Raw genomic sequence first — 22,928 nt, forward strand, 5'->3', positions numbered from 1 at the left:
ACAGTAGGTAGGGCCGCCCAGCCCTTGCGGCAATACTTCAATTTTGTGTGACACAATTAATATTCATATATGTTAATCAACATTAATACAAACTTGACACAGTGGATAAGTAAATACCGAACAGAAAAGTCACACTTAGAACTTGTCATACTTGAAGCAGGTAGGTGGGGAAAAGGGTCTAAAAAGTAAACAGGTAGGGGGGGGGTCTAAAAAGTAAACAGGTAGGGGGGCGGGTCTAAAAAGTAAACAGTTTACTCTCCTCCGACCTATACAGTACTTCTTCTTACTCTTTCGGCTTTGGTTAGGGGTCGCCACAGCGGATCACAGTCTGCTCATGACCTATACAGTACACATACACAAATACCAACTGTGCAATTTACGACTGCAGCGCGACACTTTTCGTACGTATGAGATTACTTTATGGCAGTTTCCAGCATGGAGACCTCATTGCAAAAGGTGGTTGTAAATAATAATACTCAGTTGTCTAGTTCAGCTTTGAACGGAGAGGTATGTGTTCCTACGCCCATTACCAGTCTTATTCCATCTTTTGCAGACGCATGTTCTCTCTTAAAATCGCGGTATTCTTGCTTAGTAGTGGATAAACGCAGAAGACATATAGCACTTTCTCCCATGTATCTCAAGAAGAAAAAAAGTGGTATTGAGGAACAGCTCAATGCTGAGTTACTGAGGTATTCCGAAAGGTAATATGCTTTTCGAATGCCTTTTAAATCAAAAGGCATTTCATCTATAGTGTCTATGCACTTTCTGCATGCTTTGTTATACCTTTCAGAACAATATTGACAAAGGTAGATTCCTTTTAAATCAAAAGGCATTTCATCTGTAGTGTTTATGCACTGTTTGCATACTTTGTTATACCTTTCCGAATAATATTGACAACGGTAGATTATCTATTTTCAGTTTGGCAATTAACGGACGTGTTGCGAAAAAATATTGGGTGTGCTAACTCTTTCTGTATACGAGTTTGTAGTGGTGATTAAATATTCACTGTACAGGGCGGTAGGTGTGGATGAGTTCTGTTTGAAGATATTGATAGAGCACGGCATTGTTACCATAGTTAGCACCTTTCAGTGTTATTTAAAAGGATTGTGGTCATTCCTGTCAACCTGCTAGTGATAGAAATCTGGACAAAGCATAACAAAATTGGAGGAAGGGGCAGAGGCCCAAAAATAGGGACACGTTTTTAATATTGCTAGAAAAACATGATTTGTGCTACCATACGTTTTCTGAAGGATATGAATTCTGAAGCTCAAATTCATGTCGTTTTTTTTTTTTTTACTTCAATCCTTAGATCATCCCAGTGATTTGTCCCCAAAAAAGCACACAATTTTTATGAGGAACAGACCAAAAATATCTGGGCATTCTACGAAAATCTGTAAAGTTGATAGGTATGATTCTGGTCCTTTTTTAGAAAGGGGGCAAGAAGGTGTGTTCTAGCAGTGGAAGGGCTGTGCTTCCTAGACTTTTTGGGAATGTTTATATCACAGAGCTAGTAAGGAGACTTCATCTAGTTAAAGCCATTAATTACGGAGTAGCAGTACCATTCTGATTTTGTCCTTGTAAGGGTAATAAAGGGGTCATGGGCAGTAAATGTCTTTGTCTTGCTTTGGTGTAACAGTATGGCAAGTCTGCTACTGTGTGACATTTCGTGCTTTTAATTTTGAGGAATTTGAGTTGCCCTTCTGAGTGTTAAGTCAGATGCATTCAGGGAGGGAGAAGGGCATTGCCTGTGGTGTATTTTGTTGTCCTCCTTGTTCTTAATTTGTTTGGAAGCAAGGTCTTAAGGATTTCCACTTTGGTGATGTGAAGGTTGCATCTTTATTTTTAGTGTGGTTGTACTTTCAGCCTGGTGTGGCTTTATTTTCCATTGTGTACTGGAGTGGACCAGTGGATTATATGAAAATGATCACCTCCACTCAGAAGTCATTTTTTCCCTCATAAAACTCTATTGTTGTCTATGGATGAAAAATGAAGAGTTATCTTAAGTGGAGGAATGTAAGTATCTCTGGATTTTGTTTACAAGTGTTAGAAGATATTATTCTGGACTTGTCCACCAGATAAGTGTAGCAGTGGCAGTACTGCTGACATACTGAGCTGGGGTGTTGAAGGATGTGAATTCAATATTGAGCCATTCGTTTTAGTTTATTAGCTAGTTTGTTTTCATATTCTCACTTTTTGTCACAAGATGAGATTACAGATACAGCTGGTTGAGAGGATTCATTGCAGTTTACCTGGTTGTGGTCTGAGGGGCTAGCCTGTAGGTTGACAACTGGTTTAAGAATATTAATTTTAAGAATTTAATGTCATGCTGAGTTTCACCACAAGGTGTTGTAATGTGTGAGCCAGTGGAGTGCATTTCTGAGGGGTTTTTTTACCATATTGGAGAAGTTCTATATAATTTAGGGACTGTGGGGGTACAGACCCCCTACAAAAATTCTTAAGTGTTTTTTACTCTGTGGCTTTATTATTCCTGTTTCAAAAGCCGGTGAACAGAAGAAGTCTGGTTCGACTACTGTTGGGTAACCTGATCATGAAGAGCTCGTCGGTCTCAGAGGATCTTTGAGTAGAAACATTGTTCCTCCAGGTTGAGAGGAATTTAAGATGGTCTAGGCATGGTGGGAGGGTGCTACCTGTGTACCTCTCATTGGAGGTGTAACAGGCTTTGCCCACTGGGTGGAAGACTCCTGCACAGATCCAGAATATACTGGTGGGTTTAATCTCTTAGCTTGCCTAGGAATGCTAGCTAATCCACAGGATGATCTGGAAATAAAGAAGTCTGATTTATCCTGCTGAACTTGCTACTGCTACAATATCATTAAGGCTGTGCTTTTAATACGATGGATGGGACCATGTGTATAACGCATGACTTAGATCAGATTAGTAAAGTGTTTGCTTTTCGGTTTCAAGTCATTAGCTAATCTGAGCTTAACCATTATATTTCTTTTAAATTGATGCAATAGCTGTATAAATGTGCTCTTCTGTTCTGGAAAACATAGTCACAGAAACTTGTCCAATTTTTGAAAAAAAAATCAAAGTTGCTTAAGCTCACTACGGATTCCAAAGAAAACAGGAGTAATGTCCAACAGTAATTAGCGTATCCATTATATACTTTTTGATACGAAGGATATAGCCATATACCTGTCAGTTGTCCAGAGTTTTGTAGAATGTCCTTGAAATTTTCTCATAGTTTTGCCCTCCTAATAAAAAATTATTTGTGACTTCCTGCTACATCGAAGATTGCAGTCAGTCAGTAATCCCAGATGTTAGATTTTTGCACTTGTATTGTTAATGAAATACAAAATCTATTACATTTTAACTGAATTAGAATAATAATTAAAAATTGCCGCTGATTTTCTTCCTTCATCTTCCCACTGTTTTTGTCTAGAATTCTCGACGAAGAAGTTGAGGCATAAAAAGTTGCATACAGTTTCTAAGCTAAGAGATCAAGACAATACAGAACCAGAAAGAAAAAAAGTGCTGTGGGTCACACTTAAAACAGGAAGTGGCAATAACATCTGTAAAAAGTTTGCTGTCCTTACAGGGAAAGAAAAATGCTCAAAGACATATTTTTAATATTTTGTTATTAAATGGAATGTCCTGATTATAGCCCCATCTAAGAGTAGGATCTTTCTTTCCACCCTCTAGAGGCCAGGCTTCAGAAAACTAGAATGTATTTGAGAGATTAATTTAGGACTGTGTATTTGAAATGTGGAGGGAGACAGGCTCATAGATGTATATGAGGACATAAACCAAGCTGCATTGTTCACAGCCAACTTATCTGCAGAGTAATGTCAGATATAAGTGCAGTTTCTAGGTTTCAGTAGAGTAGACTGTAATGATGTGGGTTATTTACCTTGAGAAACTCTGTAGTTGATGATTGTAGATACAGTCAACTTTTGAAATGTATGTGTATATAATGTTAAAATGAAAGAAAAGGTAAGTCATGATTTACAGGTGGAATCAAGTGTCGAAGAAATGAAATGCAGTATGATGAACATTGGCAACAGTGCAGATTTAGGCAGGTATACGCTATAAAGGCAAAGGCCTAAAACAACGGAAAAAGTGAATTAAAATGCCATTTTCTATTAAAAAACAAAAGACAAACTTAAAAGTTGGACTACTAAGTGAATGTATGTATTTAGAGAGGAGGAGGAGGAGGTATTTATATCTGCTCAGTTGAAATTGCCACAAAAGTTGGTCTGATCTTATTTCTTTCAAAGGCTAAGTTAAAATAAGTTAAAAGTAGACAAAGCCAAGGTCTTATAGTATCTACTGTGTGTTCATTCAATTTCATTGTATTTTATTTAAAATTGTCTGCTTGGATCATTTACAGTTTCAGTGCAGGAGCTTGTAAAACATCTTACAGTATATAACAGGTTAATGAGGAAATAATTGGGCACACCATATAGGAAAAAAATCTTAGCACAATATTTGAATTACAGAATACTTCATAGTAAGAAAGTAGCAAATCAGTAGTCGAATAGTATAGAACACATTCCAAAATGAAATTTGGAAGAGAAAGTGATGATGAGATTATGAGAGGGGAAAAGGAAGGAGGTAAAAAGATCAAAAACTGAAGGGGAGAGAGAAGTTTGGGAGATATAAGTTAAGTGCAGAGGCAGAGATGTACCATCACCAGAGATTGAGAGAGAGATTTTGAAAATTATAAACAAGCACATCTACAGCATAAGAGTTTGGTATGGGTGAGTGTCTAAGAGTTGAATGAGAGGGTGCTAAAATTAGGTGTTTAAGTGATTCTTCCTGCTCATGTTATACTACAGGTGCAACGCTTAAAAGGGAACCTTTTGAGTTTTGCTTGGATTATTTTAAAACAGCTGTTTTTCTAGAGAAGATGGAATGGATTCCCAGATTTGAGGACCTAGAGTGGAGAAACTGATGTGAGCAGTGCAGCTTTAATTTTATTTTTTGTCGGGTGGTTATGCTGTAGTCAAGGATATATGAAAATAAATGGCCAGCAAGGAAAGCTAAGGGTTGAAGGTTAATTTTGAAAAGTTGGCATCCAAGAAGGTGTTATCCTAAGTGAGATGTTTAACGAATGAGCTTTGTGTTGAACTTGTCAGCAATCTTGTGTCCTGGTGGGGGTAATTAATCTACAGTGTTGGCAGATGTTTCTGAGGCAGAGAGGTTTTCTTTGAGGCTGAATCCACAAGTGGCAGCCTACACTTGAGATGAGAAAGGGACAACCCTTATTTTAATGACCATCTCTCCTTCCGCTGAAGAGATGGAAATTGGGAAGTCTCTAGTTCAAAATACTTGTGAGTTAAGTTTTGGTCTAGGTTTTGTCCTTGGTGTTGGATGTTGAGGTTTTGATTAGGGGAGCTGCTTGCAGGAATCAGTGGGGGTTTAGTTGAGAGAGATCTGCGAGTAACTGAGGACCTCAGTTTGGGGTTAGTACTGAATGTCGTACTAATTGTCTTTTTGTTGTTTGAGTATTTTTTTTTTTTAGTTAGATTGAATAGGGACATGTCCTCTCAAAGATAGTTTTTGATTTCAGAATGGGAGGAATGTGATGTCGTTAGCAAAAAGGGTGATAGGTAAGTAATGAAAGGACAGTGGACAATGCATTCATGAAAAAGGAGACAGGACTGAGCCTTGGGATACACCTGAGTGTATTGAGGTTACACCTGATGAGGAGTTACCAGTTTTGACCATGAATCATCTTTCTGATAGTAAGCTTGTGAATCCTTGTAGAACTTAGTTGTTGATTCTTGCTGTATTAAGTGAATTAAGAAAAGAGAGAGTGGTCCCTTCTAGCAAATGCTTTGGTTAGGTCTGTGAAGGTAGCACCAGTTAATTTCCCTTTGTTAAAGTTTAGGAGGATGTCCTCTCTAAGTGCCTATATTAGCATCACTGTCTTGTTCAGAAGCCATCTTGTCCAGAAGAGAGTAGTCTGTACATTTGCAGATGGTTACAGAGTTGGGTGTAAATTAGCTTTTAAGATTTTGCCAAGGGTGGGTAGGAAGGAGATTGGACAGAATTCAGAGAAGGATGGAGGTTTGGGTGAAATGTTGGCAAACATTTATGTTTGCTTATTTCCAGATGAAGGGTGCAGTGTTCTTGGCAAGGCAGTTGTATAGTTTTCTGAATGGTTAACAGGGAAGTCTCTCTTTCTCTAATGTGAAACAGACCATGGGTGAATGTCCTAGGATGTTGGAGCATCAGAGGGGATTTTAATGACAGGAAGGTGTTGTTTCTTTTCTTGATGGTTTTGAAGTAGAATAGAGGGTGGTACAGAGGGGAGGTTGTAGTATTTGGATTGGGTGGTTGGGGATTTTGAGCAGGTAGGAGGGAGGCTGGAATTTTCTTGGAAAATCATTGATTGAAAGTTGTCTAGAAATGGAAAGCATAGTGTTTGAATTTAGGGAAGTTGAATGTGGTGATTTAGTTAACGAGTTTCCAGAAATGTTCAAGGCTGCTCAGGAAGATTTTTGGTAGGAGACTAGATGTTGGGCTCTTTGCTTCTAGAAGCTTGTTTGTCCAAGTTTCTTACAGTAGTGAATCCATGTTTATTTTGTGAATCATCTTTTTTTCAGGATTTCCAGTCTCTCTCATTATGTTGAGTGGAATAATTTAATTCTTTAGTGAGCTGTTTGTGGGAAGCTTTATTGAGTCAGGTGATTTTTTTTTTCAGGAGTGTTTTGTTTTGTTGAACCAAGAGGAAATTGTAAATACTGAAATGGCAAGAAAGGCGCCTCGAATGGAGGCAATGGTATACCAGTTTGTATTTGTTAGTTCATTGTGTATTGTCTGAATCTTTTTAGAGAAGAAGGTGATGGGTGTTTCTTATTGTGAAAGTTTGAATGCAGTGTTCACTGTTGGAGAGAGGAAGTACTTGGATAAAGAAGAAAATATTATATGAGTTGGTGGTAAAGAGTGGTTATATGAATGGAAGTTTAACATAGTGGGTTCTTGAGTGAATTGAGAGCCAAAGGGAAGTTTAGAAGTCCATTGTTTCAGATTACAATGATATTGGGAGGTTGATGCTGAAGCTTTTTTTTAATAGTTTTTAGTTGGCTTGAAATACAGTTGAAGGTTCTGTAAAAGCAGCTTGAATTTCTGTGGGTTACTGGGGTTGGGTGGAATAAAAACTAAGGCTAGGCTAAGTGATTAGCAATTTGTAGTTGTGATTGGTGATGAATTTGCACCGATTTTACTAGGTAGTATTTAATTTGTTTTTAGTTTAAAATAAAAAAGTACCACACCTCCCATTTTGTCCAGTGATTCAGCACCGAAGGAAGTGTTATAAGCTGGGAATTGGTACCTGAGGTCAGGAATATGTTTTTCTACCCAAGATTCTGAAATGTGTGAAGTTGTTTTGGTTTGTTTCTAAGGCTTCCAGCATTGAAGGCCTAAGTGGTTAGAGGTGATAGGCTTTGGTTGTGGGGGGTGGCATGGGCCAGGGTTTGAGTTGATATAGCTACTCAGTAAAATATTGCAGATCAGTGGTGTTAGGCGAATGGAGAATTTTAAGTATATTAGTTTTTAATTGTTGATAATTGTAACTTATCCTTGAATTATAATGAGAGAGGGTTATGTGTAAGGCAAATACGCGGGGGAGGGGTTGTAGTTTAGAGTGGTTGATGGGGGGGTGTCATGGGTGATGTGGTTATATCTTTTGAGAGGTTGAGTAGCGGTTGAAGTTTAGTGGTCAAGTTTGGTGAGTTGCAAACAAATGTTGGTTATGAAGAGAAATATTAGCATCATAGTTAGAGGTGTGAAGGAGTGTCTAGTGATAAGTGAGTGGTATGTGTGTTTTAGTTTTGGGATTAGTTAAGTTGAGTGTCAACATGGCAGATGGATTAAGTTCTAGGCATGAAGCAGGAATTAAGGACTTGGAGAGGTGGCAATAAAGGTGTTATTCTATTGATGGCAGGGGAACTGGGGGGTGGGAGGGAGTGACGTTAGCACAGCTGCTATGTTAGTGGTAGGCAGCCATTCTGCACATGCGCAGATGGCTAGGGTCCCAAGCAGACAAGGAGGGTATATTGTGTGTAGCACAGCGTTGAGAAAAACAGGTAAGTAAGCAAGTCAGTTATACTTTATGACAAGATTTGGTGACAGTTAAAAGCACTGTCGAAACCTTGTATCCTGCAACTACTTTCAGTTGGGAAAGTAGTCTGTATTGCATATCAAAACTTGTAATGCCAGCAGTTAACCTTTCTAAAAAAATGGGTTGTTGCATTGCATGTTAAAACATGTAATGTTAGCAGCTGTCCTTTCCTCTGTTATGGAGCTTATTTATAGCTGTGGACACCAGGGTGGTTTATTTTTAAGTTTTCTGTTATACTTGGTTCTGCTGGGGACTGCTTGATCGGTACACTTTTTTTGAAAATAGATTTAAAAAGTAGCAGCTGAGCTTCAAAATGAATGGTGACATTGTGCATAAATTATAGCTCATTCTTTCTGCTGTGGAGTTAGTGGCTTTAAAAGATAATGTTGTTAATCTGTGGGCTGATTTAACCAGTGATGGAGATAAAAAGGCTTTGCATGGTATACTTGGACAGTGTTGGTGAGAAACAGCTCCAGAATGTCCCAGCTTCTAGTGGACTGCTTAATTATTTTAAAGGTGTAGGTACACCATTTAATTGTAAGATAATTGAAATAACATTTAAAGAAATTTTCTTAAGGGTAGTTGGTATCATGATTTACTGGGGACATATGTGGTGTCTTTTAGCAGGCTGGAAATTGACAATTCTTGTAGCAAGTTCACTATAAGGGTCATGGGGATTTGCCTTGAGTTGATGTCTTACAAATACAGAAATGCCCCTGCAGTGTCCCTCCGGTCTGAAGGCAATCTAAGCACTAAGCCCAGGTGAAAAAGGTAGTGCTGTCCTTGTACTGAAACCATGTCTGTATCACAAAGCAGTCATGGATGTGTCCTAAATGCAGGAGAATCATATTTATTGTGTTGGAACATCCTGCTTGACAACATTGTCCACAAAGGGGCAGCAAGGGCTTTGGACAGTAAGTGGAAACCATGGAGGTGTAGACATCTCTTGCAAAGTATATTGGCCTATCTTTCATCTCCTTCCAGGCTGGTGCATATTAGCACCCCCCTCCGCCATGATACCAGGTGCTTAGCCAGTTATTGAAGTCAGATCCAGTGTTGTCTTTTCCATCCTCGTCAGCTCATAGGCATATCTGATCTCTAATCAGCAACTTTTTAGATTGTCAGATCCAGGATTCGGGCTCCTGCCTTCTACCCATTATACCTTTGTCCTACGTTACATCTGCTCTTATTTGCCTCTCATTGGACTCCGACATAATCTTCGGGCCCAGTACTAATTGGTCGTTTGTCAGATAAGTTTTTTTTTTTGTTTTTTGGGGGGGGGGGGTTAAAATGCCTTACAATATTTTTCTCAAAACTATTTTGTTAATACGTTTCTTTTTCTGGTTTCTTAGTTAAGGTGTTGCTGGTGTACCACAGTTTCTAAGACTAGTTGTAGAGTTTTCTTTTTAGCGTGTATGTTGTTAGTGCCCATTATGGTCTTTGAATACTCAAGCCCTCTCGGCTAGATGCAATAAACTGTTTTTAAAGAATATTCTCCCTGCCATCATGGGAGAATCAGCCACTTCTTCTTTGGGCTCTGCTTTCCTACTTATAAGACATATGTAGGCAAGCCTAAGCCATCAAACGACAAAGAAAAACAAATGGACAAAGATACGGATAAAGGTAATGAAGGGGCTATAAAGAGATCTCCTGAAATTCCGGGTCCAACTGCCAAAGCTCGAATCTGATGTCTGTCTTGGGACCTATTCTGAACTGTTCCCATAGTCCTCCTTTGAGGTTTTCTGCAAATCAAGCCAGCCCCTGGCTCCATTCTCCAGTATTGCAGGAGAGATCAAATCATCTGTCCTCCAGATGCTCTTAGGAATCATCTTTCAGCTACATTTAGTTATCGATGAGCCAGTCCAAGACTGACATTGAAAGGATAATGCAGAAGTTTCTGAAGACCCAGATCCAGCTGGAGGTCCTCCCTCCATATCCTATTCCAGGGTGCCAGTCCTGGCCCTGATGACCCCCCCCATTCTTGTTTCTACAGTCTGGCTCTTGGATATAGTGGCCAGAGAGCTGTGTGTTTCCTGCAGGATGCCCTCATTGGAGCTGATGGTTTGTTTGACTTCAACTGAGTGTATCCTTTACATGCTGTATTTCAGCAGTGGATCTCGAGAGGTCTCAGAGTTGAGAAACTGGAGTTGATGCACGGGAGGTTAGGTTCGACTCCACTGCTGTTCAGTTCCCCTGGGTGCCTTGGCTCTGAGAGCTCTGCATTGGTGTCTCCCTCAGAGTGGAGTAGGATCAGATCTCGGTAGGTTCTTTTGAGCTCTCTTTTTATCCTAGAGGCCCCTCTTGGGACATGTTTTAACTTCAGTGTTTGAGGCCCTGTAAAGAGGTCAATCTCAGACTTGTTTCCACCCTAATCCCTACTGGATTCTTTGTTTCCCTTCTCCACATCATCCTGCTCAACAGGGACAGTTGGCTTCCTTAAGTTTAGAGGACACTAGCCAGGCGAGTTCCCCTTCTGCTTCAGTGCATCCCTGGAGTCCCACCCACCACCATGGAGGGGTATAGGAAGTGTGCTTATAAAGGAGGCATCTAGACTCCCCTCAGGATTCCCTCACTGAATATGCTGACTTTGAAGAAGGGAAGAGGGCTCCCCAAGATCCCCCTTGGAAGACATCTCCTTTGGAGAGCAATCCTAGAACTAATGAGACGACAAGGGTGTTGGTCTAACAATGCACTTTCCCAGGAGGGTTTGGTTAGGGCTGGCCCATCTACTTTCTTGTTGGTTCGTCATGCTGATTAGCTCATTGATTTGGTCTCTTAGTGGACATGGAAGGAACCAGGCTTGGTGAAGCTGATACCACATAAGCCTGATAGGATCCTGGTTACCCTTTGGGATAGCCCTCGTAGGAACAATGGTTCCACTATAGATGCCATTGTGGTTGTGGCAGCCACAAAGAAGGAGCTATTGGAGCATACTCTACTGTCCATCAGCCTAAAAGAGAGCAAACTTGTTTCATTGATGTTTGCCTTGTGTGCGCTGAATTATCTAGCTCACCAAAAAAAATTCCATGTAGATTTAACCAAGAAACTCTCCACATCTCTGTCGGATATCTTACTGCAGACATCCCGAAGACGCTGGATTTGCACCTGACCAGCCTCTAATCTATATCCAGTGTGTCAGTGCACCCGCTATTGAATGCGGCTGATGGCACTTGAAGAGCAGAAAGTACTAGCATTGCTGTGATTTTGCAGAGAGCTTCAAGATGTTCTTTTTAGATGCCTCTTTGGACCTGTGGTTAAAAAAAATATTCACCAGAAGTGAACAACAGAGCAAAACAGTGCCTGCTGTGGGCATCTGATTTTCCATCTCACCACCACTGATTTTCTGCTGCAAGCAAAAGGGTGGAAAGAGGTTGTCATTCTGCAGGTCTCAAGATTTTGCTTAGGGCACTTAAGGAGATAGACCCCCCCCCCGTGGAAAGGGGGGGGCAACTTTAATGAATGTCACTCCCATGGCAGAGACTGCCCATAAAGTCAAGGATTTTGAGGTCACTTTACCAGAAAACCCTTCCAGTGCTCCTGAACAGTTGCCCAACTGACACACTTTGGAGGCAGAGTGGGGTGCTCATCTCTGTACCTTCAGTCCTGGTTAGCCTCCGCACAAGATTCTCAGATGTAGAGAATGATAACCAGATGCTATGTTATTCCCTTTGTTTCCCATCCACCAAGTAAGCATGCAGTGAAAGCTTCCCAGTGTCCCACCTAGTCCGAGGAAGTCAGCAGCTGTAAAGGTTTCAAAGCTGCCAGAAAAGCGAGCCATCCAGGAGGTCACACTAACCTAGCAAGGATCCTGAGTCCATTCAAGGTTCTTTTTAGTTCAGAAGAAAAATGTGAACCTCAGGCACATTCTGGACTTCATTCATCTAAACCAGTTTGTAAAAACATATGAAATTCTGGATGGTCACAATTTAGTTCATTCTACCTCTTGAGGAAGGATGACTGGATGTACTCAGTGGACCTAGAGGATGCCTGCTACCACATCAAAATAGCAAGACAGTCCAGGAGATTTCTCTGCATTTAGTTGGGAGCCAGTCTTTCAGTTCAGGGCACTGCCCTTTCTCTCCCGACGGCCCCTCTGGTGTTCACCAAGTGCCTGTCAATGGTTGCAGCACGTCCAAGGCTGCAGGGGTTCCAGGTGTTCCATAGTTGGGCAACTGGGTCATAACCATTTCCACAGGGGATCTACTTGTTCAGACCAGGAACTCCTTGCTCCAGCCATGTCATCAACTAAGAATCACGGTCAACATGAAAAAAACAAAACTCTGCCGACCCTGGTGCAGATGAAAGCATTCATAGGGTGCTACTTTGATACTATTACTCAAATTGCCAAACTCCTGGATTCTAGAGTCTTCTCCCTATGCCAGGAAGCTTTCAATGTCCCCAGCAAGACTGATTCCTAATTTGCTAGGGTAGATGTGTGCTTCAGTTAATCTAGCTCCACATGTGGTGCTGCAGTGGACTCTTTCACTTAAGTGATCCATGCATTACCAACCCATGTAGTTTCTGGGCAGTCTCTAACAAGAATACACATACACCGTATTCACTAGAGGTTGACGTCCCTGCTGGTTGTCCTAGGTCATCCCTTCATCTTTCTACCCCACATTGCCACGGTAGCCATGGATGCTTCCCTTCTGGGGGCAGAAAAAAATGTCCAAGGCACATGGATGTCTTCAGATGCCATTAGCATACTGGAAATGAGGGCACCCCTGTTAGTGTTGCAAGCCTTTCAGTACTCCCTTCCTAGGGATGTAATTTCTATACATAGACATGTCTGTAGTCTGGTACATCAGCAAATGGGGGGGGCCCGTTCGTATCCATATGGTCAGGAAGCCATGAGGATGTGGCAGTGGGTGATGTCTTCCCAGCAATTATTTGTGGCAGTGCATATCCTGAGGAGATCTAATTTTTAGCAGGCAGATCGAGCAAGTCCATTCTCTTGCCTCATGAGTGCTCCCTGAATTAGTAGGAGGCAGCCAAGATCTATAGCCACTGGGGGCCAGCCTTGTTGCATTCTTTTGATGACTTCTCTCAATACCAACTAAAGCAGCTATTTTGCATTGATTGTCCTTCCTGGAGAATCACTGAAGCATGCTGTGACCTTCACTTGTTCTTGGGCTTCCTGTACACATTTCTGCCTTTTCCCCTCATCACAGACTTCCTTCAGAAAGCTGTTTGGTGCTAAGTGAGAGTGATTTTCCTTGCCCCCTTTTGGTCTTGTCAGATTTGTTTCCCTTTTCTTTGGCATCCTCTGAAACACCCTGTCTAGGTGCTGGAAACCCTTCCAAGCCACATTTCTCACCATCTAGCCAGCCCTCATCATGACATCAAAGCCCTGAAACTAACCGCTAGGTTTCTGCAGTTCCAGTGATGGCCAGAAATACCAAGCATTCTTCGGCTGTACTCCACGTACTGGCTTCTTCACAGAAACCAGCCACCAGGAAAGTTTTGCAATTTGGATCTCCTCCAAAGTTCTCTAGACCCTTTTTTTGGCAGGTTTGTTCCAGAAAGATGTGAGTTTTTATGCCATCAAAGTACAGCTCACAGCCACCCCCCAGCTTTCATGTGGGGGGGGGGGGAGCAGACCTGGGATGCTTTATTGAAATTGCCTTTTGTGAGGTACTTTTCTATTTACACCACTGTTGAGGGATCCCGTACCTCCTCGGAACATTGCCGTGTTGCTTCAGGTCCTGACTAGATCTCCTTTTGAGCTGGCAGCTGCAATGGATCTAAAATTTCCATCTTAAAAATCTGTCTTCTGGTGGCAGTTACCTCAGCTACGAGGATCTTGGAACTGCAGGCCTTGTTGTGTAAATCCCCCTATCAGATTTTCCAGAAGGGTAGGGTTTCTCTTCAATCAAATCCTGATTTTTCTCTCCAAAGTGGCTTCAGAAGCTGCTCTGAGTCAGACTGTTAATTTGCAAGTATTCTTCCTAAATTTTTTGAACAAAGGAGAGTATACATTATATTTGCAAGGAGAGTATACATTATATTTGCAAGATGTGCATCACCATTTGAAATTTTACTTGCATTGTACCAAAAGTTTTAGCAAAACTGATTGGCTCTTTATTTCTTTTTCCATGGTCATATTGGCAGAAAGTCACACTGTCCAGGTGGCTCTCTGTATTATTTTTACGTGAAAGGTGAATGGACAGTCTCTCCCTCAAAACCCTAAAGCCCACTCTACTAGAGTAGTTGCAGCATCTGCAGCCGTCTTTGCCAGAGTGCCCATAGTCAAAATTTGTGCTGCGGCTATCTAGTGTACTATTCATATATTTTTTCACATTATAAACTGGACCTAAAGTCTAAGTCCTGTGCTTCCTTTGGCTCCAGCATCCTCCACAGTGTCGTTTCATGAGACCAGCCTGAGGTCACAGTAGTTTGGAACTCTGTCCCATGAGTTGAGTTGGCTGAAAAGACAACATCTAGTATAAAAGTTACGTACTTGCCATAACCCTGGTTCCTTGCTCCTCTTCGTCCATCTCAACCTTCCCTCCCTCCATCCCAATTACCAAATTGTCACATGTATGTCTTTCAGCTGACCATATTATACCCGTCTAAAGTATTATTTCACAGTTTTGTGCTGTGCCTTGGTCTCTGATCAAATCTGATGTACGCAGAAGTTGAGATGGATGGAAGAAGACAGCAAGGATCTAGCATTATAGAAAGTACTTAACTTTATTTATCTTGTGCTTATACTTAACAGAGGTCTGCCTTTGCCCAGAACACAGGACCAGAGTCTTGCTTGCATCAAACACACTAATTGTGAGGTCCAGGTCTATCTGCATGTCTGTTAGGGTTAAGCACTCCAAGTCATTCACTCCCACATGGGCAGCCACTTAGTCATATTCATGTTTGCCTGTTGTGAATGGTTGAATATCCCTTGTGATGTCAAGGACCCTGGTGCTGAAGAAACAAGTAACTGATACCCTGCCCTTGTCTAACCTCAAGGGCTCAATGCCTGCATGCTTAACAATAGAGTTGCCAATTATTAGAACATTTCTAACTGCTTATGTCCCACAGGTTAATGACTATTTTCAGCATGAGAGAATGGTAATGTTGTGCTAGTGGATTTATGGTGAGGCTTGAACGTTCTAGGTCTAGCAAGTTTTGGAGTGATTTTTTGACAAACTCTGCATATGCTGGTTTGGTGGACAAATGGTGCTGTCAGACACCTTATTTTTAAGTGAGAGGGGTTTCTTAATTTTGTTAAGATATGTACACCTCTCCTAAACTGTATTATGAGTATCAAGTGTTAATTCATTGACTGTGAGCATTAGGCAGGTCTTGCTGTGCCTAAGGACATCCAGTGTTAATGAGGTTGCCAACAGATGAGACCAAAGCTGATTTGACATGTATGTCAGGCTGGTGACTTTTATTTCTTGCAGGTAGTTAAAGATAAATGTTACCAAATAGTCTGCAGGAAGGGAGGTTGCAAATAGTTGCTGAAGGCAGTTATAAACTGTGGATGATTGAACAATTACACTCTTGAAACTTGATATTTTAATAGCTTAGGGTATCAGTAACAGATGCTCCCCTTCTGCACAGGGAGATCAGACCTTCACATCTAACAGCCTGCAACAGTACTACACAGAAGACAGGAGTTTTGATAGCAGTCATTAGTAAAGTCTATAGTAACAATTTACTTGCATTTTTCTGTGCACTGAGACTCGTAGTGCAACAGATACACCAAGGCTGAGTGAGAAGAACAGTAGTTGTAATGGTGGAAAAATATGTGGATGTTAAAAAATGTTGACTGGGTTGATTCTAGTGGCTTGTGTCTATGGTGTCCACTGTTTTGTCATTGCATGATGCACAGCACAGTACAGCCCAACAAAATAGAGCACAGGAGCAAGCAAGGCACTGTTTAAATAGACAATATATATGCTAAAAACAGCCATTCAGTTTGAACTTTCTTGTTCCTTGGTTCAGCTAGTTGCCCAGGGCTCAGTTAAGTTACTTTCTGTCACAGGCCAACACAGTGCAGAACTAGTGTTTCTCCCAGCATAGTCAGTTAAAAAAAATAGCTTAGTTGAAAATTTAAAAATAAAATTCCAGTTTCTTGGTTGTAGAAAGTTATCAGTAGGAAGGTCACGTCTGGTAAAACTCTTGCCACTGTAGGAGATCTGTGCAACCCAGCAAAATAGAAAATGAATATTTCAAGCTACATTGCTTGTAGCACAGATATTGGAAGTCTGTATGTATCTGTTCAAACTCGTTCTTCAAGATTACCAGCTAGTTCTTAGGCCTTTATAGATCTCTTCAGGATAGCTGCTAGTTCTTAGGCCTGTATAGATCTCTTCAGGATAGCTGCTAGTTCTTAGGCCTGTATAGATCTCTTCAGGATAGCTGCTAGTTCTTAGGCCTGTATAGATCTCTTCAGGATAGCTGCTAGTTCTTAGGCCTGTATAGATCTCTTCAGGATAGCTGCAAAATGGTTTTATTCTAATACTCTTTACCTGAAGTCACAAAACAACGGCCTTTGAAGTTGAGCGTTTTATGTAGTGCAGTCTTGCTAGGAATTAAGTCGCAGTGCTTGCTTTTTTTCTAATAACATCTGTTTTTATGCAACAAGTTGTTTGTACTCTGTCCTTGCAGTAGAACTACTCTCAAGGAAGAAAGAAAATGAGGTGAGATTTACACTTGGTCAACTGAATGTATGATTAGCAAGCACTTTATCTGGCCACTGTTTAAATGGACTCGCAGGATAACTGCTTTTGCAGTATGCTAATAACTGCACACACTTTTCAGTTTCTGAACAGCTGTGTCTGCAATATTTACACTTTCTGGGTTCTGGTGTCCCCTCTCCCCTCCCAGTCTTCTGCATTTAGCTGGGGACGCTTATGCTTGCACGGTCTTGGTATTGCTTCTCATTACTTGTAAGCAGGAGGAACTGTTGTATCACATAGCCTTTCTTCATTTTTACATTAGCATTGATGGCATTTGGTGAGGAATCAGAACTTCACAGCAGTGCTTGGAAATATTTGCTACCTGATCATCTGAAGAGACTGACAACATTCCAATACAGTACTTGTTCAAGAGTACTTTAAAAGATCTCTTGTTATGCAGATCCTTGTCATTTTTGTAATTGGCACCATTTGTCAGTGTGGTTGGTCATGTTACACGTTTCTAAATGCCTGAACCCAGGGTGTGTATTCCTTGGTTAAACAAAAAGTAGATACGAATTAACTGTGAAGACTTCTTCCAGCATGCAGAATACCCTTTATAAACATAAGAGCTAAAACTGAAGTTTAGTTACCTGTTAGTCTTGCAGGTATCTGTCTAGCATATCTTTTTCCTTAATTGAGCATTGACTTTGACAACATGTAATACTGACTACTGTTCTAAAAATAAAAGCAAATTTGTAGATGCTGCTTAGTTTAACTTCAGCTGAAATGCCAGTAAGCCGTCTTGTCTTTTTTTCCCTCAGATTAAAGGGTGTGCCACTTGCTTATGAAAATATCAGAATTATCGGAGAATTGGGAGACATACTTGATGACCAAGGATATGTCCATCTAAACATTGAAGCAGACTTTATCATCTTCTGCCCTAAAAAGGGGAAGAAACTTGTGGTATGTGCTTTTTTTTTAACCACTGAATGTTGACAGTTGCAAGAAAACGTTGTCATTACTCTCTTGGATAGTTGTAATTGAAAACATTTGCTCACTGGAGGAAGGAAATGAAGTGATACCGTGAAGGCATCTGTTGTAGTGACTGCCAAGATGAAAAGCATGCAGGTAATGGGAACCAGGACTCCTGAATCTGTGAGAGTGTCAGCTGATGGCATAGTGCATGAAAAGATGAAGATAGCAAGTTTTGAGACACTGGATTTTTGCAAGGCTGTAGAGGTATCACTAATGCTGGTTAAAATTCAGAAGGTCTTTGTAAATTTTTTGGGCAAACTAGTTACCAGAAGTAATTAAGTAGATGAGAGGGGATACTGTGTGGCAATGGACATATCATTCTTGCTCCATAGGAGAAGACTGTAGGCCTGAGGACTTAGTTTTAGTCTGCAAGTGAATTTGCAGTGTTTGGCTTTAGGCCAAATTGTCCATAGTTAGTGTAAATACCACCTTGAGTCTCCCCTGAAAAGAGGTTATTGGCCTAGTAGGATTAACTCGGTCACCAAATTTTAAATAAAATAAATGAAGCAAGAAAATGGAGAGTGGAGGAAGCGTTTGACTATTGTGGAGTCCTGGAAAATGGAGCCAGTTGTATACTTGAATGGCAGCCAGGACTGGCTGGCAGGCTTAAAGTATTGAAACAGTAGGAAACAAAATTGCTTTAGAATCCAGTCAAAGTCTGTAAGATAAGCAAAATAATTCACTTTGTAAATATCTTTTCTGTTCAGTTTGAAAGTGACAAGAGTGGTTTTGAGCAGGAGTCTGGGGAGGGTGCTGCTGATTCAGTACTGCAGGTTATTGAAGGTGTTTGGGAGAATACATACTAGACATAAATCACAGTGTGTGTTGCTGGTACAAAATTAGTTTTTAGCCTTTATTATGGTATACAGTGAAGAGAGAAGGGAGATGTAACAGGAGCATCCAGTTAAACATGATAGGATATTTTTGAATTTACAGTGGGACTTAATACATAAACTGAATTTTATGTTGCTGAAATTAGATATGCTTTTTTGAATGTCATTGCACTCAACATTTTAAAGCTCTGTTTAGTATGGTGTTGCTGTGTGTTGCATGAATTTTGTGCAATTCAAAAATTTATATTTTTATTATTTTGTTGTGTTGAAGCCATATGTTCAACTGTCAGATTCAGTGTCTGTTTCACTGCCATAATGAAGTACTAAAACATTTGACCCATTAAGGGAAATATAACTAATGTAGAACTGTTTTCTTGTTTGATTAGCGACATCAATTACATAATGGATATTAAGGAAGAGATGTAAAAAAATATTTATGAAATTCCTCGCAGGTTAATTACTCCTTGGAGTGGAAATTATGTATGCTTGTGTTATGCATTGGGGGAGAGGTGAAGTGCAGATTAAATCAGAAGGGATTGCCCAAGGATGAGGTTGTGGCTTTAGTAAATGCTGTACACATTACTTGAGATGGAGTCTAATTGTGCTGTGCATAAGGTACATGGTTGATTGGCAAAGTTGTGTGTGGTTTCTCAGTGCTGAAAAAAGGAAACCCTTGAAAGGAAAGGTGAATGTTTCTTTAGTAAAGTATTTTGATCTGAACCCAGCAGTTAGTGTTCCCCTTGTAAATGGGGATACTGGCAGGTGCGGTTGTTTGTAGTCCATCATACACCTGTTTAGTCAATTTGTTTGGGTAGTGGGGATAACCCAGTTGTGGTGATATGCGTAAACAAATGTATCGAGGCTGTTCAGCATTTGTAATGCAAATGAGAACATAGACCTAGAGAAGGTGATGTACGGTGGGTTCACCATCCTGCTAATTGATTTGTAAGTTAGATGGACTAGGTTGCTGCAAAAATATTTATAAGTTTGCTGCAAAAACATTTAGCAATGTTGTTAAGTAAATATAACTTAATAAAGGAAAAATTGTTTTAAGGTGAAAGAGCAAACAAGAATGAATAGCTATACGAAACGGCTGATAACACTGGTATAAAAAAACAAATATTTTTATTCCTGTAGTTGTACCTTAAGGTGTCTAAGAAAGTTAAGTGACGTAATTTCATAAGCACTAGACAGTGGAAGTAGTGTAATGATTGTATTGCTTTTGTTTCGGTGAAGGTTGCTTCTTGTAAATATGCAGCTCCTTTATGCTGATATGTGCATGTAATTAATATAAATATATAATTTTATTTGTCCTTTTTTGACCAAGTTAGTCCTACTAGGCCAGGAGGCTCTTTTCAGGGGAGACACAAGGTGGTATTTATGCTACTACAGGAAGTTTGGGCAGGTCATTGGGGACATTTCCATACTCCTTTCGATAGGTGCCATGGAACCTCTATATCCACCTGAGCTACTACCTTGGTTTAGCATCTCATCCGAAAGATGACACACTCGGGAATGACTAGTGTGAGAAAAGAGCCCACAGCCTTCTGCACCAAAGGCGAGTGTATATTGTAATGTATGATCTGATGTTGTCAATCCTCTTTCCATTCCTCACTGATGGGTTCAGTTCCGAGCCCTCGGAACCGAGTCAGCCTAATACCAAGCTCACTCTAGCCAAAAACTCTCAAGCTAAGTTTCTACCCAGAATGCCCATCTCCCTGTTAACTCCGATCTCATTTGCCATGTAGCCATAAAGCCACGTTTCAGCCGAGCTCTCAACCAAGTGAAAACCTTTTGATATCTCTTAGGATATTTTGTCACCTTTCCTCTCGATTCTGGTTTATATTGATAGTTCTATATTTTTACAGTTTTATATTTAGACCTTTCAGTCCTAGTTCTACCCGTTTGGTAAACTCTTAGTACCATTGGTGGTATGGCCTTCTCTCTCTACCCTTGTGGTATTCCTTGAATACCGTTATTTCTTCTCTTTACCTTTTACCTGACTTGTGTGTTTTTTGACATATTTCATAGATATTGTGTGCGTTTAGATAGTTTTAGACATAGAGATAGCAGAGTTTAAATTTTTTTTCTATAGTATTCTACCTTGATTGTTGTGTGTAAATTTCATGATGCCTGATAAAAAAGGGCACATCGAGTTTTAAACATTGTGCTTCTTGTAAAGGTAAACTTCCAAACAGTGACTCTCATGGTTGTTTGTTTGGGGATGCCCTATCTTTCGATGCAGCCTCCCTGTGTGATTTGTCAAAGTTTCAGTCAGTGCACTTTGAACGAGCGCAAGAGTAAGTTGATCCTGAAGGGCCTACTTAAGTCGCCCTTTTCAGAGGCCCTTTCTGTGACGGAGGTCTCATCCCCTCCAATTAAGGATAAGAAAAGGTCTCATTCGATTCCCTCTTCACCATCTAGTGACCAGGGCAAATCTGTGAAACCTAAAGTGCCAAAACTATCTTTGGAGCACAAGGTTGCCTCATTGGCACAGACTTCTTCTGCTCCAGCTATGACTGTTCCTGTGTCATTGCCAGCTTCGGCTGCCAGACTGTCGACCTTACTTACGACTACTACAACTTTGGCACCGGGTGCCGCTACGGCACAATGCACACCTTTGATGCCTATCTCTGCAATTACGATTGAACCTCCCACATCAGCTCAAAGTGCCCCTTCGGCGCCGAACCCTTTTATGGCCCCAGTAAGTACGAATTTAACCCCACTGCTTTCGGTCTCTAAACTTGAGACATCGGTGCTGGTAGATTCCATACCTCAGACCCAATACTCACCAACCACAAACCCATTTCTAGGGCAGGTGTAAAGTCCGTTCCTAGAACGACCTGACACCCCGTTGGGAGTATCCACAAGATCCAGCAGGAGCCTTTCAGAACTTGATGTGGTGCATCTTGTGGACCAGCTGTTGACAGCCAGGGGGATACCCACTCCTTCCAGGACCCATCCTCCTGCAGGACTTGGGTTGATTTCTCCATGGACACCATCATATTCTCCTTTGACCATACCGGTTCCAAAGCCTTCTGCTGTGACATTTTTGGCCTGTAGTGGACCTCACTGGCGCTCCAGGACTGTCCCTTTGCTCCTTGGTTTCTGCTGAACTGGTTCTTCCTCAACCACATGATTGGGCTGTAGGCTCCTCGATTCGTGACATGGTTCTGAGTGTTTCTTCAGCTCCGTCCTCAGTACCGGGAGTCCTGTCTGCACCGATCCTCCATCCTCGGGAGCAGCGGGTTCAACAGTGCGGGGTTTGACCCCGGTTCTGATGTTGTCCTTCTCCATTCCAGGCTCCCATCCCTGTTCGGACGGGCCTGCTTTCCATGATATGGAGAGGGCACTTGCTTCTGGAAGCATTCCGCCAATGTTGTCCCCTCTTCCAAGTCCTCCTCAGAAATCCCGACTGAGGAGCCCCTACAGAAGAGATTGTGCAAGTGGAAGCACATAGACTCACCTGAGAAGCCTCTAACAGAGGATACAGATTTTAATGATGGTGAAGTGTCCCCACAGTCACTCCCTAGGATGTCTCCTTCGGGAACATCCTTGAAATGTTGAAGCAGAGGGGTGACTAGAAGCCCACTAGTCCTTCTTCCGAGAAGTCCCACTAATCCTTCTTCCGAGGAGGCCATGTTTCTGCAGGCATTCCATGCCCAGCCATCTACCCCTTGGGTGACCTCACCTGCAGTTGAGCTAGTTCAGCTCGTGCAGTGCACTTGGAAGAACCCTGATTCTGTTGAGTCGATCCCACGGAGACCTGACAAGATACTTTCTCTACCTGAGGAAAACCCACATTGGTCCAGAGGTTTACCAGTCGATGCTATGGTGGTGGCGGCGGCAGCCACGAAAAAGGATCTCTCTGAAGAGTCATACTGTTCATCCGCCCAACAGAGTCCTGGGCTGTGGACAGATTGGGAAAGCAAGTCTTTGCTTCAGCGACCTTTGCCATACAGTCCCTGAACTACTTGGCACATTTTACGAGGCTCCAAAGAGAGATTATCTCCGAACTCTCAGGATCTCTCGCAGGGCAGGTGTCTGATGAGGTAAGGGAAAAAGGTGCCTCACAGTTTGCAACCCTGGAATCGATCGCCAATTCGTCCATGAGGTTGCTCTCACACGCAACTGAAGGGGTGGCTAGAGCTGCGGGTTCAAGCATAGTTATGAGACGCCATGCCTGGATGTGCCTATGTGACCTCGCGGATCCTTTCAAGTCTTCCTTCCTGAATGCTCCCCTCGAAGCATCTTCCCTTTTTGGCCCCAAAGTGAAGGACACTCTGGCCAGGTGTGAGCAGGACACTAAGACCTTGTCTGCCGTAGGTCTATGTTTTTCCAACCCTT

The 22,928-nt window shown here is 41.5% G+C and overlaps 1 protein-coding gene across 1 annotated transcript in view; it reads left to right on the forward strand.

Annotated features, from left to right (window-relative positions):
- Nucleotides 1–331: 331 nt before the first annotated feature.
- Nucleotides 332–22,928, forward strand: part of POLR1F (RNA polymerase I subunit F) — a 171,798-nt gene continuing 149,201 nt past the window's right edge. The window contains exons 1-2 of the mRNA XM_044064717.1: nt 332–701; nt 17,535–17,676. Of these exons, the coding sequence (XP_043920652.1) occupies nt 421–701; nt 17,535–17,676 (423 nt within the window). The 5' untranslated portion in view covers nt 332–420. The remainder of the gene's footprint in view (nt 702–17,534; nt 17,677–22,928) is intronic.

Source organism: Protopterus annectens, chromosome 3.part0 (genome assembly GCF_019279795.1).
Source record: "Protopterus annectens isolate FY-2018-M chromosome 3.part0, PAN1.0, whole genome shotgun sequence".
In the NCBI taxonomy this organism is placed as follows: Eukaryota; Metazoa; Chordata; order Ceratodontiformes; family Protopteridae; genus Protopterus; species Protopterus annectens.